The sequence below is a fragment of the Schistocerca cancellata genome, chromosome 4, assembly GCF_023864275.1.
Source record: "Schistocerca cancellata isolate TAMUIC-IGC-003103 chromosome 4, iqSchCanc2.1, whole genome shotgun sequence".
Taxonomy (NCBI): Eukaryota; Metazoa; Arthropoda; class Insecta; order Orthoptera; family Acrididae; genus Schistocerca; species Schistocerca cancellata.
The window spans coordinates 863,580,555-863,598,809 of NC_064629.1; the positions used below are offsets into that span (position 1 = coordinate 863,580,555).

The window sequence follows — 18,255 nt, forward strand, 5'->3', positions numbered from 1 at the left end:
CAGCTGCTACTGGATCATCCTCGGCCATCGACCTCTCTTTCTGCTCTCCCACCCTTGCAGACTCAGCTCAGTGGGAAGCATCTGATGACCTTCATTCCAGTGGCCACTTCACACTGTGGATCAACCTACTGGATGGAGGATTGCTTGAACAGAAGCCACCAAAATGGATGGTCCATAGGGCTAACTTGACACTGTTCAGCCAGCTGGCTGTGTGTTCAAACACTGCAACAGTGTCCAGGAATGGGTGGACCACATCACACAAGTGATCCATCATGCCACTGACTTATCCATCCTGAAGTCTTCACGTCATCTTTTAAGGCAGCCTGTACCTTGTTGTGGACTTATAAGTGCCACTCAACAATCCGGGACAGGCTTTGATGGTTTAAATGACACCCAACAGCAGATGACATCACAGCATATTGAGTCGTGAGAGCCTAGGAAGCTCGACACATAATTAAGGAGAGCAAATAAAGGTTATTGCAAACATTCCTGGGCTCTGTCAACCATTCCACATATTCTACCAAACTATGGGAAGCCATCAGGTGGATTTCCAGTAAACAGTCATTTACCAGCAGCAGCAGTGCTGAAAGAGGGGTGTCATTGCTCAGATGATAGCAGAGCATTTTGCAGAGACTACTGACAATGCCAGCCAGGATCCGGCATTTTGTCAGTACCATGTGACTGCAGAGAGGGGGCACATTAGATTACAGATACAACATATCTGAGTCTTACAATACCCTTTTTCCATGTGGGAGCTCTAATTGGCACTGTCAGAGACTAGTGATGCTGCACCCAGTAACGGCCAAATCCACTACAACATGCTTTAATATTTGCAAGCAATGTCAAAGGAAATCCTCATTGAATATTTTGAATTGACTTGGCAGTCAGGTCAATTCCCCAACTTGTGGAGAGAGCAATTTTGATATTTATCCTCAAACCAGGGAAGGACCACACATGTCCCAGTAGTTACCAGAGTATTGCCTTAATGAACTATGTCGCAAAGACCCTGGAATTAATGGTTAACCATTGTCGGGGATGGTTGTTAGAGACCAGGCAACTTCTTAGCCATTCTCAGTGTGGGTTCTGGAGATTTTGGTCCACTGTTGACAATCTGCCCCTGCTAGAGGCAACTATTCAGCAGGCTCTCCAACGTCAACATCACAAGCTCGGTATTTCCTTTGACATCTGTTCCTTTCATCATATAGTCTTTCCTGTCTAAAGTGGTATTTTAGGTCCTGCATTGGTGACATGCTGTCAGATCGTTTTGAGCAGGAGAATGGTGTCCCTCAGGGCAGTGTTTTAAGTGTTACCCTCTTTGCTATAGCCATAATCAGTATCACATCTACAGTAACGGAGTCCTGTACAATACTCAATATTTTTGGACTGTTCCTCCTCCAGTATTGCAACATTGACTCATCTGTTGCAACGTACAGTGCAGAGGTTAGAGGAGTGGGATGAAAAGACGGGTTTTCATTTAATCGTTCACTTTGTATTTTAAATTTACCACATTTGCATGCGTGGTATGCCATTCTCCATTTCAAGGCTCTGTGAGGTTTCTGGGCCTCATTTTTTTTACTCCAGACTGTCGTGGTTACCACACCTGTGAGACCTGAAAGCCAGAACCCAGAATGCACTGAACATGATAAAGTGTCTCAGCCACGGGTCATGGGGAGCAGACAGGATGTATTTGACCCAGTTTTATAAGGCTTTTGTGTGTTCACTACTAGACTATGGGTGCACAGTGTAGGGATTCACAAGGCCTTCTTATCTGAAGATCATTGACAGTATCCACCATGAGTGGATTAGGCTGGCCACAGGTGCTTACAGGACTAGTCCCATACCCAGTCTCTGTGCTGAGGCTGGTGAACTGCCACTTACAATATGAGGGCAACTCCTCATGGTATGTCAGACATGTAAGTTTCTTGCAGCTCTGAATTCACCTGCATACCAAACTGTTGCTTGTGTGCATCTCCAATCATCTATGAGTAACGAGGCCATTTGGGATCGATGTACGGCATGTGCTGGATTCTCTTGGTTTGGACCAAGTACAATCCCAAATCCAGGGTTTTAACTGTCTGCCACCCTGGTTATCGCAGAGATGCAGAATACTTTCAGATTTAGTGCGCTCTTGCATATGTTTTTAATACATTATTTAAGGATGTTTACTGACCAACACACCTTTACAGCTGTCTTTACAGATGGGTCAAAACAGGGGGACTCTGTAGGTTGTTTTCCCTGATCATGTCCTAACGCTTTTTTTAAGTTCAGTTCTCAGATGGCATACTTAAGCTGGAACAGCTGTGTATAACAACTAGCATCTTCTAAATTAATGTGATTTTTTTGTGCTGGCTATTGTTTAAACTGTGATAATACCAGGCAAATGAGTATTGAATCCCCCCGCCTACTGCATCCTTTAGATGTCTAGAATGTTTTTGGCTCCGTGCACATTGTCTTTTGTATTCTTTACACTTTCACAGCTTCATAAACTAAGACTTCCTCTCTCTTTTTTTATAATAAATTACAAACTCTCCAGGATCTAAAGACAGGTTAGTGGAATGGGATGTTACCCATGGAGTTTCACAGTTTCAATTACAGGCTTCTAGGGATAGTCGAGGGGGCTTACTAGATAAAGTTTTGATTTGGACTACATGTCTGGAAATGTGCTATTTGGATATAAAATAAGTGGAAATGTCTTATCACTTTCAAATGTTTTTCACAGTATATCCACAAGCTGAGAAGAGTGCCAATGTCAGCCTTTGTTGTAATTATGACATTACATACCATTTTCATCAGACTACAAGAGTGGTTGTGGGAAACTGGTGCATTTGCAACTAGGAGGGTTGACTGTGGTACTGCACTGTGGCCGAAGAGGACAACTTTCATCTCGTGGAAGAGAACCTGATGACGAGTACTCAAAACACTACCTGTGCAATGATCTCCTGTAGAGCACACAGATCAGAGCTCATTATCTCCATTGTTTGTATACCATGAACCGAGAAAGTTTAAAGTGATGCGATATTTAAACTTATTTTATGTCCGAATGGTACATTTCTAGACGTGAGTTTTTTGTGAAAACTTTATCTAGTAAGTCCTCTCTACAATCTCTAGAAGCTTGTAATAGAAATTGTGAAACACTCTTTATAAGATCAAATGGGATGTAGTAGGGTTATCAGAAGAGTAACAAAGAGAACGAACACCAAATAGAATTAAGATCAGACAATATGGCTTACTACATAGGAACAGAACAGGGATTAAATTAAAATGTAGGAGTCTCGATAAACAAGAAAATTGAAGGTGATATTACAGATTTTGAACAAATCTTGAGTAGAACGATAAAACTTGTTTCAAAAATACACAAAAGATATTCCATAGAGATAATTAGTCTGTGTACCAATATTGTCGCATTCTGGTGAGGAGGAAGAACTACTTTATGAGAGGAAGGGGGGGGGGCTGATAACTGGCAAATGCCCTACAGAATGATTCTATGCAGAATTAGGACAAAAACTAATGAACTATGGATAAGACACCAGAAAAGACGGGAGACAGGTTGTATGTTAGTAGATTTTACTGTGCCCTTAACACATTCTCCCAAAAGAAAACAAATAGAAAATGGATTTGGCAGGGACCAAAGGGTACTAAAAGTGAACTTTTGTGCTCTCTTGTGAATAACTGACATTCATATCAGGGACTTGATATACTTCATTGAAAGTTTCAGGAAGTTATAACACAGATCGAGTGACATTCTGCTCAGTTTCGATGAAGTTTTGTTGTGTACAAAGTTGCTGCTAAAGGACTTGGTGAAGCACATCGGGTCCTTCTTCACAGATTATATAACAACTGTTCCATACTTACCTCACATTTAGTTACATGTGTGATGGTGATTTCTATGAACAGCTGGAAGAGGCTACTGTGTGAATTGCACTAAGCCCAGTGGTATCCAGTTGGTATAGAACAGTTCAAATAGCAGGCTTGGGACTTGGCACCATGGAAGCTTACAGTGAATAGCTACATGGATGACACCTTCATAGTGTGGATTCTGGTCTCCCGGCATATTGGACATTTAAATAACTGATAGGACTGCAGCTGGGTAACATTCTCGAGAATTGTCACTATTTTGACAGTTGCTGAGACACCTTTGAAATTAGAGATCACTGTCCGTGGCTATTCGAACAGTCATCTTGGTGTATGCATAAACTCAACACACAACTAGTACGACGACACAAAGATAACCAACATCAGATATTAGTGATGGTGAAATGTCAATTAACAACAGGTGAGCAAGTACCGTTAACTCTGTCCTTGTGTTGTTTGACCAGGGAGAGAGTAGGAGTCAAAGTAGAAGTGGAAACATTAGTATCTATTTATAAGGTTACGTTCTAGCTTAATCCTGAGACACTGTCTGTTAAGACACTATCCCAATAACTCAAAGTGCACATCAAAATATCTGTGTTGTTACACTCCATTGGACAACCAGTAAAAAGGCAATATTCTCCAGTCATAGATTTGTCTATCTGTTATACGTCTGTGTGACGTTTCGTCAGTTCCTCACACTCAGACCATCAGTGTGATAGTGCAGTAGCATAATAATGCCCTTGCAACAGTTGTGCGAAGAGTATATGAGTTGTGACACATTGGAAATGAGGTATAGAACTTGGAATGGGTTTGTAGGCAGTGGAAGAAATCTAATATGTGACAAAGCCCGACACTGGAGAAATGACACCTTTAAAGAAGATATTTCAGGCTCAGTGTTTTTTCTATTCAGCCAGAGTGATGGACAGTATGAGCTGTATACTCTGAAAATTCACCACAAAGACAATATATGGACTGACAAAGTAAACAAGTGCCTTGGATCAGCCAGAGATGTACTGGACCAGCTCACAGTATCAGGGGCTTACTTAATAATGTGTAGGTGTGACAAAGTGTAGATCAGTATAACAAGATGATTCATTAACACCAAGATCCCCCTGCGGGTCCGGGGATTAGAATAGGCCCGAGGTATTCCTGCCTGTCGTAAGAGGCGACTAAAAGGTGTCCGTCCCCCTCAAGGGGGTAGTTAACGCCTGCGTCTGGAGACGGACGGTTCCACGACCTATATTTGCCGTCATTTTGGTTTTCACTTCTTCTCGTTTCTTCCTTCCTTTGGTTGGTTCCTTTCTTTGTTCTTCTCCATCTCACTGTCTTCCTTACTCTTTCCCTTGCCTCCTCCTCCTTGCCTCCTCCTCCTTGCCTCCTCTGGTCTCCGCCTCGGCGTTTGAGACAGTCTGTCCTCTCTCTCCCTCTCTCTCTTCTTTTTCCTCTTCTTCCTTCCTCCCTCCTTGTGCGTGCCTGAAGGCCGACCCATGCGTTCGCACGCATAGCCGGTGACGGGGTAACGCGTAATTCCCCGCCCTGGGTAGACAAGTAAGGCACGCACGTACCTCCTGGTAAAGGCCAGGCCCAGGGAGGGGTGATTGCCTGAGCTGATACCTTCTGACCATGCCAATTGATCCCTCCGTCTGTTTCTCGGGAGGTGTGACCTGAGGTGTAAACATTCACCTAAGGCGGGAGTGCCCTCTGATAGGGTCCCCCCAAGGAAGGAGTGCGCCATCGGAGATGCTGGCAATCATGGGGGATTTCTCCGCAATGGATTTCTCTTCTTCTCTCTCGACTTCTGCCCATAAACGGAAACTTGACCAGCCACCAGTGACAAAAGTACTACCGCCTGCCCCACAGTTCCTCGTAGTTTCTCGATCTGAGGACGGCAAGGATTTTTCCTCTGTCAACCCTTTCGTTATCCAGAAGGGCGTAGATGCCATAGCCGGATCTGTCAAGTCGTGTACCAGGTTGCGTAATGATACCTTGTTACTAGAAACTGAGAGCGCCTTTCAGGCACAAAAACTGCTTCGGGCCACACTCCTGTACACGTTCCCTGTCCCGGTGGAGGCTCATCGCACTTTGAATTCATGTCGTGGTGTGGTATATACTCGATCATTCGATGGATTGTCTGACGAGGAGATTCAGTCTTTCCTCGCTGAGCAGGGCGTGATGGCTGTCCATAGGGTCATGAAAAAGGTCAACAATGACCTTGTACCGACCCGGACACTTTTCTTGGCCTTTAAAAGTGTTCAGCTGCCGTCACGTATCAAAGTGGGCTACGAGGTCATTTCTGTTCGCCCCTATGTCCCGACACCTACGCGCTGCTACCAGTGTCAGCTTTTTAATCACACTCGCCAGTCTTGTTTCAATGTGGCTAAATGTGTCACTTGTGGCAGGGATGCCCATGAGGGGACTGTCCACCTCCGTCTGCTTGTTGTGTGAACTGTCAGGGTGACCATGCAGCGTCCTTCCGCGACTGTCCCATCTACAAGGAAGAATGCTGTATCCAAGAAATTCGGGTCAAAGAGAAAGTGTCCACCTCAGCTGCTCGCAAGTTATTGGCTAGTAGGAAGCCCACGCTGCTCCCAGCGGGAAAATACAGTACTGTCCTCGCCTCTCCTCGGACTACCAGGGAGGTGGTGACGCAGACATGTGATCTGACCTTCAGCACCACGGTCGTCCGTTCGGCCAGTGCTAAGATTGCGCGGTCGATGTCTCCTCTTCCTCCCGTCACCCCTCAGACACAAGCACCTTCATCAGCTTCTGCGAAGACGAAGACCTAGAAGTCAGATGCACGAACCTTCAAGAAGGAACCGTCCCGTGCAGACTTCCTACGTACCTCGAACTCCCAGCCATCGACCAGTACTTCCACTAAACGACCTTCCAAGAAGGCTCATAGGAAGCACAGTTCTCCTTCTCCGCCACGGCGCACTTCTTCTCCTGCGCCACCCAGCGGTTGCCGCCCCAGGCCGTCATCCGTTTCGCCTGGCCGCACCGTTGGTAGCTGAACATCTGGCCGTTCACCTGCAGAGGAAGCTCCCCCTCCCGGCCATCTTAACAAGATGGCCGATGGACCTATAGAACCAGTGGACGATGACTGTCCGCCTACTGATAGCGGCGGCAGTGCTCGCTCGAAGCCAGGCCCACAGCGACCTTCGAGGTGACCCCTTCTTTCATCTTCCTTTTCTTCTCACGATGGCACTTATTCACTGGAATATTCGCAGCATTTGCTGCAACCGAGAGGACTTGAAGTTGCTGCTCCGCTTGCACCATCCGCTCGTCGTAGCCCTACACCTCTGTGCGTTTTGACCTACCCCCTGTGGTAGGTATTCCGGCTCATGGAGGGGTTATGTTGCTTGTCTGGGATGATATTTACTATGATCCCATCACATTGCACACCGGCCTGCAGGCAGTTGCCGTCCGAATTACTCTCCCCACTTTTACGTTTTCCATTTGTACCGTTTACACTCCATCATCGTCTGCCGTTACCAGGGCAGACATGATGCAAATTATTGCTCAGTTACCTGCACCATTTTTGTTAACTGGAGACTTCAATGCCCACCATCCCCTTTGGGGATCTCCAGCATCCTGCCCGAGGGGCTCCCTGTTAGCAGACCTTTTCAACCAGCTCAATCTTGTCTGCCTCAATACTGGCGCCCCTACTTTTCTTTCAGACACATCTCACACCTATTCCCATTTAGACCTCTCTATATGTACTACCCAACTTGCACGCCGGTTTGAGTGGTATGCACTTTCTGATACATATTCAAGTGACCACTTCCCGTGTGTTATCCATCTCCTGCATCATACCCCCTCTCCGTGCTCAACTAGTTGGAACATCTCCAAAGCAGACTGGGGACTCTTCTCTTCCAGGGCGACCTTTCAGGATCAAACCTTCACAAGCTACGATAGTCAGGTCGCACACCTCACGGAAGTCATTCTCACTGCTGCTGAATATTCCATCCCTCACACTACTTCTTCTCCACATTGCGTACCAGTCTCCTGGTGGACCGCAGCATGTAGAGACGCTTTACGTACTCGACGACGTGCTTTACGCACCTTTCAACGCCACCCTACAATGGCGAATTGTATCAATTATAAACGATTACATGCGCAGTGCCGTCGTATTATTAAAGATAGCAAGAAAGCCAGCTGGGCTGCTTTCACAAGCACCTTCAACAGTTTTACTCCTTCTTCTGTTGTCTGGGGTAGCCTGCGCCGGCTATCTGGCACTAAGGTCCACTCCCCAGTTTCTGGCTTGACGGTCGCAAATGACTTCCTTGTGGCCCCTGAGGATGTCTCCAATGCCTTCGGCCGCTTTTTCGCAGAGGTTTCGAGCTCTGCTCATTACCACCCTGCCTTCCTCCCCCGAAAACAGGCAGAGGAGGCTAGGCCACCTAACTTCCGCTCCTCGAATCGTGAAAGTTATAATGCCCCTTTCACCATGCGGGAACTCGAAAATGCACTTGCCCGGTCACGGTCCTCCGCTCCAGGGCCTGATTCTAATCATATTCAGATGCTGAAGAACCTTTCTCCTGCAGGTAAAGGTTTCCTTCTTCGTACTTATAATTGCATCTGGATTGAGGGACATGTTCTCGCATGCTGGCGCGAGTCTATTGTTGTACCGATTCCTAAGCCGGGGAAGGACAAGCACTTGCCTTCCAGTTATCGACCCATCTCGCTTACCAGCTGTGTCTGTAAGGTGATGGAGCGAATGGTTAACTCTTGTTTGGTTTGGGTGCTCGAATCTCGACGCCTATTTACCAATGTACATTGTGGATTTCGTAGGCGCCGCTCTGCTGTTGACCATCTGGTTACCTTGTCGCCCTTCATTATGAATAACTTCTTGCAGAAGCGCCCGACCGCGGCTGTGTTCTTTGATTTGGAGAAGGCTTACGACACCTGTTGGAGGGCGGGCATTCTCCGCACCATGCATACATGGGGCCTTCGCGGTCGCCTCCCTCTTTTTATTCGTTCCTTTTTAATGGATCGACAGTTCAGGGTACGTGTGGGTTCTGTCCTGTCAGACACCTTTCGCCAGGAGAATGGGGTGCCACAGGGCTCAGTTTTGAGCATCGCTCTCTTTGCCATAGCGATCAATCCAATAATGGATTGCCTCCCAGCTGATGTATCAGGCTCCCTTTTCGCGGACGATTTTACCATCTATTGCAGCGCGCAGCGTACATGTTTCGTGGAGTGCTGTCTTCAGCGTTCTCTTGACCATCTTTACTCCTGGAGTATCGCCAATGGCTTCCGTTTTTCTGCCGAGAAGACGGTCTGTATTAACTTCTGGCGCTACAAAGAGTTTCTCCCACCGTCCTTACGACTCGGTCCCGTTGCTCTCCCAATCGTGGAGACAACCAAATTTTTAGGTCTTACATTTGACAGGAAACTTAGCTGGTCTCCACATGTGTCTTATTTGGCTGCCTGTTGTACCCATTCTCTAAATGTCCTCCGTGTTCTCAGTGGTATGTCGTGGGGAGCGGATCGAACCGTCCTACTTCGCCTATATTGGTCGATCGTCCGCTCGAAGCTGGATTATGGGAGCTTCGTATACTCCTCTGCACGGCCGTCCATCTTACACCGCCTCAACTCCATACAACATCGGGGTTTACGTCTTGCGATCGGAGCGTTTTATACTAGTCCCGTCGAGAGTCTTCATGCTGAAGCCGGTGAACTGCCACTCACCTACCGGCGCGATATACTGCTTTGTCGGTACGCCTGTCGGCTGCTGTCAATGCCCGACCACCCGTCTTATCATTCCTTTTTTGACGACTCTCTCGACCGTCAATACGGGTTGTATGTCTCTGCCCTGCTACCCCCTGGAGTTCGCTTTCGTCGCCTCCTTCAACACCTTGATTTTTCACTCCCTGCAACCTTTAGAGTGGGCGAGAGCCACACGCCACCTTGGCTCCAGGCTCAGGTTCGTATTCACCTTGACCTTAGCTCGCTCCCAAAGGAGGTTACCCCCGGTTCGGTATACCACTCCTGTTTTGTCGAACTTCGTTCGAAGTTCATTAATATGACCTACATTTATACAGATGGCTCTAAGACCAATGACGGGGTCGGGTTTTCTTTTATTGTCGGGGCACAAAGTTTCAAATACCGACTCCATGGCCATTGTTCAGTCTTCACAGCTGAGCTCTTTGCCCTCTACCAGGCTGTTCTTTACATCTGCCGCTGCCGACATTCTGCTTATGTCATCTGCTCCGATTCTCTGAGCGCTATCCAGAGCCTCAGTGATCCGTATCCGGTTCACCCTTTCGTGCACCGGATCCAACGCTCTCTTCAGCAGCTGGTGGATGACGGTTCTCCGGTTAACTTTATGTGGGTTCCTGGCCATGTTGGTATCCCTGGAAACGAAGCTGCAGATGCCGCGGCCAAGGCTGTGGTCCTCCAGCCCCGGACAGCTTCTTGTTGTGTCCCTTCATCAGATTGTAGCAGGGTCATTTGTCGGCGCATTTTATCGCTGTGGCATGCCGATTGGGCTGCACGGACAACAAGCTTCGGGCCTTGAAACCTCTTCCCGTGGCTTGGACATCCTCCTCACGCCCTTCTCGGTGGGAGGAGGTCATTTTGGCCCGGTTACGAATTGGACACTGCCGGTTCAGCCATCGCCATCTGCTGACGGCTGCGCCGGCGCCGTTCTGCCCTTGTGGGCAATTGCTGACGGTCCGCCACATTTTAACGTCCTGTCCGGATTTTAATACACTGCGTCTTGATCTTGGCCTGCCATGTACTCTAGATGCCATTTTAGCAGATGACCCAGGAGCAGCTGCTCGCGTTCTTTGTTTTATCAACTTGATAAACCTGTCTGAGGACATTTGATTATGCTGTTTTTTTAATCCTCTGCCTGTCAATCTTTTATCATGTTTTCCCTTTTAGTTGCTGTTTTAAACTTGTGCCTCGCGGTGCATTTCTAACGTAGTCTGGGCGCTAATGACCATTGAAGTTGTGCGCCCTAAAACCACAAAAAAAAAAAAAAAATTAACACGAAGATCACAGAACATAAATGAAATTGCAGTCTGAGACAGATGGAAAAAATCATCTGTGACTGAGCATTCATTTAATGATGCAAGTTGTTGTACAAAATTAGCTGAAACTCTAGTTATATCAGCAAGGGAATTACTGTACTCGATTGAAGAGACAGTGAGATCTATGAACATGATATCCTGTCTTAGAGAGAATGGTGACCACATGTAGCAAGTGTAAAGGCTCATTGAAAATGATCCCAGAGAGGCCCTCAAATGGTGCTGCCACAGTGGCATATATATTCCACTCATGAACTTGACTTTGGTTCACCAGAAGTGATGTAAGATAGTTCTTCAAGAATGCCAGCTAATTGTGCTGGTGAAACATCTGACGATGACTCAAACAGCTATTGCATGAAATAACCAAAACCTACAGCTCTGGTCAACATGTCAAGATGTTTGTGAATATTTTGGTTATGTAACTTTTGTTTGCCAGGCTGAAGGATACCCAAGAAATACTGTGAGAGGCCACCGCCACCATACAGGCGTGGAACCTCACCTTGGCACCTCTGTTGTGAGCAGCAGGCTCCAGATGGCACTTACAATCCGAACATCTTTCTGCTTCCATGCCACATCCTTGAGCATGTCCGTATACATCTACTGATAGTGTGGACAGTTGCCAAAGTGTATGCTGTCAGCCATGGATGACATTGCTTCCAGCTTGTAGTGGCGGATGTAGAAATTTTTCTGCTGACATGCATAAAACACGATAAGCCAAACCAGCAGTCTAGACTGTTCAGTTCAGTGCCTGCAGCAGCTCAGGACAGTTATCTGAAGAGTAGATTGTGACTTAGCATTTGCTACTTACGGAATAATAGAACAGCTTGCTTCATTACTATCAGTTATACAGACAATCTCGTAGACTGCTGAGACACAGAAAATATTATTTAGATTATATTGTATTAGGTTCAGGACATAAAGTGCCCTGCAACACACTGTAACAAAGTTAAGTGCCATTGTTCTACAGACTGTAACAAAGTTAAGTGCCATTGTTCTACAGACTCCTAAAAAATGTTATTAGTTACTTCTTGAAGTGTTGCCACTTTTCTGTTCTAGTGTTGCCATGTCAAGCTTGTGTTTATGTCGCTGATTAGTAAGCATTTAATCTGCCACCATTGCAGAACAGTAGCAGTAAACCACTTATCTGCTACCATGGATGTTTCAGCTGAATTAATTATAGCATTCAGTCACAACATTCCCATCAACCACCAGCAGTTACATACATCTTTTCTGATGAGTAAATTATGTAAATTTACTTACTTTCAATTAAGCCCTATAAGTATTACTCTGATATTGATTTTGAGCTGGTTTTCTAGTGTTAAAACTGCTCTAGTCTACAGCATCTGGTCTTTTCTTACATATTGCGCTGTGAAGTTTCTCTTCTGAAATGAAGTAGGCACAATTAATTCTTAAACTGTGAAAGGTTTCCAGATTCCATCCATCCATTTGCTCGATGCAAATTTTGGACCTGATGTGTCAGGTGATACTTGGGTATTTCAGTGTGCAAGATTAAGCTTACTTTATCTGTAGCATTCTATAAATTACATATGATGTTTGTGTCAAGCATCATCCATTCTGGGTTGCTCATTCCATGTTATGAAGTGCGAATCAGGTGTACTCTGTGATCTTTCTGGCGTATGTCTAGGCACTGGTACTAAGTATAACCATCATTACTGTGCATGTAATGTATGCACTAATTGTATTATGCTTACTGAGGAATGTGCCTATGATTTCTTTAGCCATCTGGATAGGCCCGACACAGCTGCAAGACATCGGCTGTGGCCAAAAATGAATTACCACACAATGCTCCTCTTCTCAGTGGGTTGAGCCATATTGTTTAGACTCCTCTAGCAGTGTGCTATGAGACTTTGGCATGGAGATTTCAGTGTGTAATAGAACTACAGACATGTACCTGCAAACAAACGAAAATAAATTATGTAACTTAATTTTTTCAAGATGAGAGTTGAAACTTCATGACTACCTGTTACACATGTATAAATTACTCCATCGTTATAGGAGGTACAAGAAGAGCCAGTAAAATAAAACCTACCCTTCATGACTTTGAAGCCTTTGGTTTCCATTTTTCAACACTACTTCAATGGAAGTGCAATGGTCATGAATCCCACCTGCTATCTAGCAGAGTTCCATCAGCTGATGACCATTAGCCCTCTCCCCCCATTTCCTGTGTGTATTGCAATACAGGAGTCAGTGTTATGATGAGATCATCTTCTAAACAGAAATTACCATGTCATTTGCAAAAACAAAGTAAACTTAAGGAGGGCATCTGATAACTTTAACACTCTTAGCACCAAAGTGCCGCCCAACACCACACTAGATGCAACAGTCAGATTAGAGGCCATAGGAGGGGGAGTTTTCATTGCAGTTGAGAAAAATATTATCTCTGTTCAGGTTGAAGTTGAGTGTGACAGTGAAGTCATCAGGTTGCATGTAATAGGTGTAGCTGAAATTAAGTTAATTGTTGGATGTTTTTACTGGCCACCCGATTCCATTGTGGAGAGTCATTCAAAGAAAGTCTACGGTCAGTTGCATGTAAATACTGAGATCAAGCAATTTTAGTTGGAGGCGACTTTAATCTGCCGAGTATAGTCTGGGATGTCTACGGGTTCATTGTGGAGGGTACAGACATAGTCGTGCAAAATAATTTTGAACATGTTTTCTGAAAATTGTCGTGAGCATCTAGCTGGGCAGCCCACACACAATGGAAATATCTTGGACCATGTAGCTACAAGTAGGCCAGATCTTACCGACAATGTCAGTATAGAAATGGGATTTAGTGATGACAATGTCATTATAGCAACTGTGATTGTGAAAGTTAATTAACCAGTCAAGATGGCTAGAAGAGTCTTTCTGCTAGATAGAGTAGATAAGCAGTTACTAACACCCCACTTAGTGAATTGACATCACATAGTTCCAGTAAGATGGATGTAGAAGAATTACAGGCAAAGTGTAAATAGATTGTAAATCATGGTCTAAAGATTCAAGTGCCTAGGAGGTGGATGAAGGATGGAAAAGACCTACCGTGGTTTAATAACAAAATTTGGAAAATTCTGAGGAAGCAGAGGCTGTTGCACTCTAGGTTCAAAAGGGGACGAACAAATGACGAAAAGCAAATGTTAGTAGAGATTGACGCATCTGTGAAAAGATGTCTGCTTGAAGCATACAACTACTACCTCCATCACACCTTAGCAACAGGATTATGGCAGTTGAAGATAGCGAAACAAAAGCTGAAGCTTTAAATTTCACATTGAAGATATTGTTCACACAGGAGAACCATACAAACATACCATCGTTTGACCATCGAACAGACTGATGTATGGACGACATAGAAATAAGTGTACTTGGTGTAGAGAGGCAACTTCAAGATTTGAAAACAAACAAACCACCACATCCAGATGGAATCCCAATTTGATTTTACAGAGTGTACTTGACGGCATTGGTCCCTTACTGAAGTTGCATATATTGTGAATCACTTGCCCAGCACCAAGTCCCAAGTGACTAGAAAAAAGCGCAGGTGACACCAGTATATAAGAAAGGTAAAAGAATGGATCCCCAAAATTACAGACCAATATCCCTAACTTCTGTTTGCTTCAGAATCCTTGACAATATTCTCAGTTCAAATATACTTCCTTGAGGCTAAGAAGCTTATGTCCATGAATCAGCATGGTTTTAAAAAGCAACATCCATGCAAAACTTGGGTTGCACTTGCCTCACATGATATACTGCAAACTGTGGATGAGGGCAGAAGGCAGATACCATATTTCTAGATTTCTGGAAGGCATTCGAACACTGTACCTCATTGCAGGCTGTTAACGAAGGTACGCACATATGGAATAAGTTCACAGTTATGTGAGTGGCTCTAAGACATCATAAATAATAGAACCCAGTATGTTGTCCTTGATAGTGAATGTTTATCAGAGACAAGGATATCATCAGGAGTGCCCCAGGGAAGTGTGACAGGATCCCTGTTGTTGTCTATATATATTAATGATTTGGCAGATAGGGTGGGCAGTAATCTGCAATTGTTTGCTGATGATGCCGTGATATACGGTAAGATGTCGGAAGTTGAGTGACTGTAGGAAGATACAAGACGACTTGGACAAAATTTCCAGTTGGTGTGATGAATGGCAGCTAGTCTAAATCTGGAAAAATGTAAGTTAATGCAGATGAGTAGGAAGAACAAACCTGTAATGATTGGATACGGTATTGCTAGTGTTGTTTAAATATATGAGTGAGTGTAACGTTGCAAAGTGATAGGAGATGGAACAAGCATATGAGAACTGTGGTAGCGAAGCCGAATGGTCGACTTCAGTTTATTGGGAGAATTTTAGGGAAGAGTGGTTCACCTGTGAAGGAGACCACGTATAGGACACTGGGGCGACCTGTTCTTGAGTACTGCTGAAGTGTGTGGAATCCATACCAGGTTGGATTGATGGAAGACTTCAAAGTGGTTCAGAGACAGGTTGCTAGGTTTGTAACCAGTAGGTTTGAACATCACATACGAGCTACGGAGACACTTTGGGAACTGAAATGGGAACCCCCGGAGGGAAGGTGCCATTCTTTTTTAGAACCACTATTGAGAAAATTTAGGGAACCGGCATTTGAAGCTGACTGCCCAACGATTCTACTGCCACCATCATACATGTAAGGACTAAGAGGATAAGATATGAGAAATTAGGGTTCATACAGAGGTGTACAAGCAGTTGCCTTTCCCTTGCTCTTTTTGCGAATGGAACAGGAGGGGAGATGACTATCATCATGATAGTAATAAAATTTATACTGCCAGTTCTGAGTAAGGAGAATACAATGGCTGTTAAGCTGCATTCCCTGCCTCTTTGGAATTTGTATCAGTTACGGTGTTTAGTACAAAAGTTACTAGTTTACGCTTAATGTGCTGGCACTTCATTCGGAGGAAGCTTTTTCAAATCCTGGTGGAGAAATGAATTTTTATCACTAGTGTTTACCAAGATGATTGAGGGGAGAACTATTGGCGGTGTGAAGCTTTTAATTCCTGTACCTCCACGTAATTGGTTGTTGGTGTGTACCATTTCTAAGTAACATACCTTAAATGTGACACTTAAATTCTGATCACCCCATGCAGTACTTTAGAGTGAGGCCTCTCCTGCACCTGTGGTACTACTCAAGAGACATATGCTGTATGCCATAAGCTGGTTTTATCCTGTCACTCCCTTTCATTCCCTATCTATCTGTAATGGCAAAAAACACACTATATTGCATAATTTCATCAGTCTTTCATGCGAAACTTGATGCTTCATCACACAATATTGATAAACATTTAACATTTCCCATCTGTTACAGCAGTTCCTGTATGTAACTCCACAATTTTATGTTTGGGGAGGCGACAGTGTGAAACAATGTGTCTTTCCTCTGAAGGCTACCATTTTGCTGTAAAGTTGGAGAGCCGTGGCACTCTCTTAGGAACTGCTGCTTGTGAAGTTAACTGTCTGCCTGCAGCATGTCTTGTAGCAGTCACTCCATTGGGACTGGGTCAGAAATTGATAGTCCTTTGCCGGGGCACCAACATTTTTCTGTTGTATTCTTTATATCCTTATCTGTTAAATTTATTTAACCTTTGTTCAATTTATCATTTATATCATAAGTTTATAAAACTTACAAATAAAGTGTGTGATATGTAGTGGAAAATGTAAACTTTTATCACTTTTGCTGACTCTTGTCTCCTAAGATTAAATAGGGACACTGGAGACCTTGATGTCCTTTTTAAAACCTAGATGTGAATGGGTCTTCCAAATATTTTACTACTCATACTTTAACCAACATATCTAAAACCACAGGACTTGCAGTGGGTCAGTGCACAGTGCTTTAGTTGAAGGTGAAAGGCCCTATCTTGTAATTGTTGCTTGTCTGAACATGTAATATTAACTAAATTTGCTTTTATAAAATTGCTGTTGCTGTGTTGATTTTGATTCATTTTTATATTAAAAATGTCATTTTTAGGCACGGATGCAATTGACATACTCTGTGGCAGAGTAATCCCTGTAAAATTGGGGATCATTGGTGTTGTTAACAGATCCCAGCAGGATATAATGGACAATAAGGTAACAGAGCTGCTTGTGTAATTTAAGTGTAACATTTCCTTTATGTAGTCTGAAATTTTATTCACTGCCTTTTCTATTCTTGCTACTTAATTTCTCAGATACTGTCTGTACAGTTCCAGTTTTTATTAGTACAAACCGCTTAAACTTGCACCATTTTCAGCTTAAGTGCTTGGCAACTATACTTTCAAATTAAACTTTCACATTTTTCTAGCTATTACTTCACAGATATCTTATCACTACACACTGACATTTTACACCACGTAACATGAAAAAAAGTAAAATGTTAGTAAGTTTTGCTGCACGCTTACTGGTTTCAGACCTGAGCCCATCTTCAGATGGTAGTGCTGACTTCATTGCAAGTTTTACGTGTTTATCTTCCTGGTAACCACTCTTCTGCATATTATAAGACAGAGGTTTTATGTTCTTTTACAATTTATATTGTTCAATGAATTGAACTAATAAGAGTGGGCAGATAAATTCTACCTTTTATCTTGCATCTGTTCCAGGAAAGCTTTTGCACTTCAGTTGCAGACAAGATACTGAATTCTGTGCATACTTTTCTGATTGGTTCACACTGCAATAGACTTTTAGTGTATTGTACTGTGCTAATAGTCTCTGCTGAGTAGGTACATCCCCTGATAGATTGCAAATCAAAGATATAGCTATAAAGTTGTGAGTATACGAAATGATGAACAATTAATGACTGATCCTCCTTTTGGCTTCACATTACGTATGACAAAGCTGACAGTAGCTGAAATTATGAAAGACTGAAAAGCTGACAATCACTTACCTTCAGGAGATGCAACTCCCATTACTGCTAATGCTAAAAAACATGTTATTTTTAATTTTTGTAACTACACGTTCCTTACTCAGAGGAGGGGAGAGGGTTAAATTGCGACAACATTTAGGGACTCTGCATCAGAGTCATGGCTTTCATAGCTGCTGTGCATTCTAAACACAGAAAAAAAAGAAGAGGTGTTAGAGCTATTTGGGGAAGTTTGGTTCAGTCATTTGCAAAAGCTAGCCGGCCGGTGTGGCCGTGTGGTTCTAGGCGCTTCAGTCTGGAACCGCGTGACCGCTACGGTCGCAGGTTCGAATCCTGCCTCAGGCACGGATGTGTGTGCTGTCCTTAGGTTAGTTAGGTTTAAGTAGTTCTAAGTTCTAGGGGACTGATGACCACAGATGTTAAGTCCCATAGTGCTCAGAGCCATTTTGCAAAAGCTAGATCTTTGTATATTTGTGACAGAATTATGTTATCTGAGGAATTTTGTGGT

At 44.1% G+C, this 18,255-nt stretch overlaps 1 protein-coding gene across 5 annotated transcripts in view; it reads left to right on the top strand.

Moving 5' to 3' along the window:
* The window catches only part of LOC126184997 (dynamin-1-like protein), an 81,331-nt gene that overhangs the window by 37,447 nt on the left and 25,629 nt on the right, over positions 1 to 18,255 (top strand). For all 5 annotated transcript variants that reach the window (XM_049927711.1, XM_049927712.1, XM_049927710.1 and 2 more), the window contains exon 6: positions 16,881 to 16,981. In XM_049927711.1, coding sequence (XP_049783668.1) covers positions 16,881 to 16,981 — 101 coding nt within the window. The remainder of the gene's footprint in view (positions 1 to 16,880; positions 16,982 to 18,255) is intronic.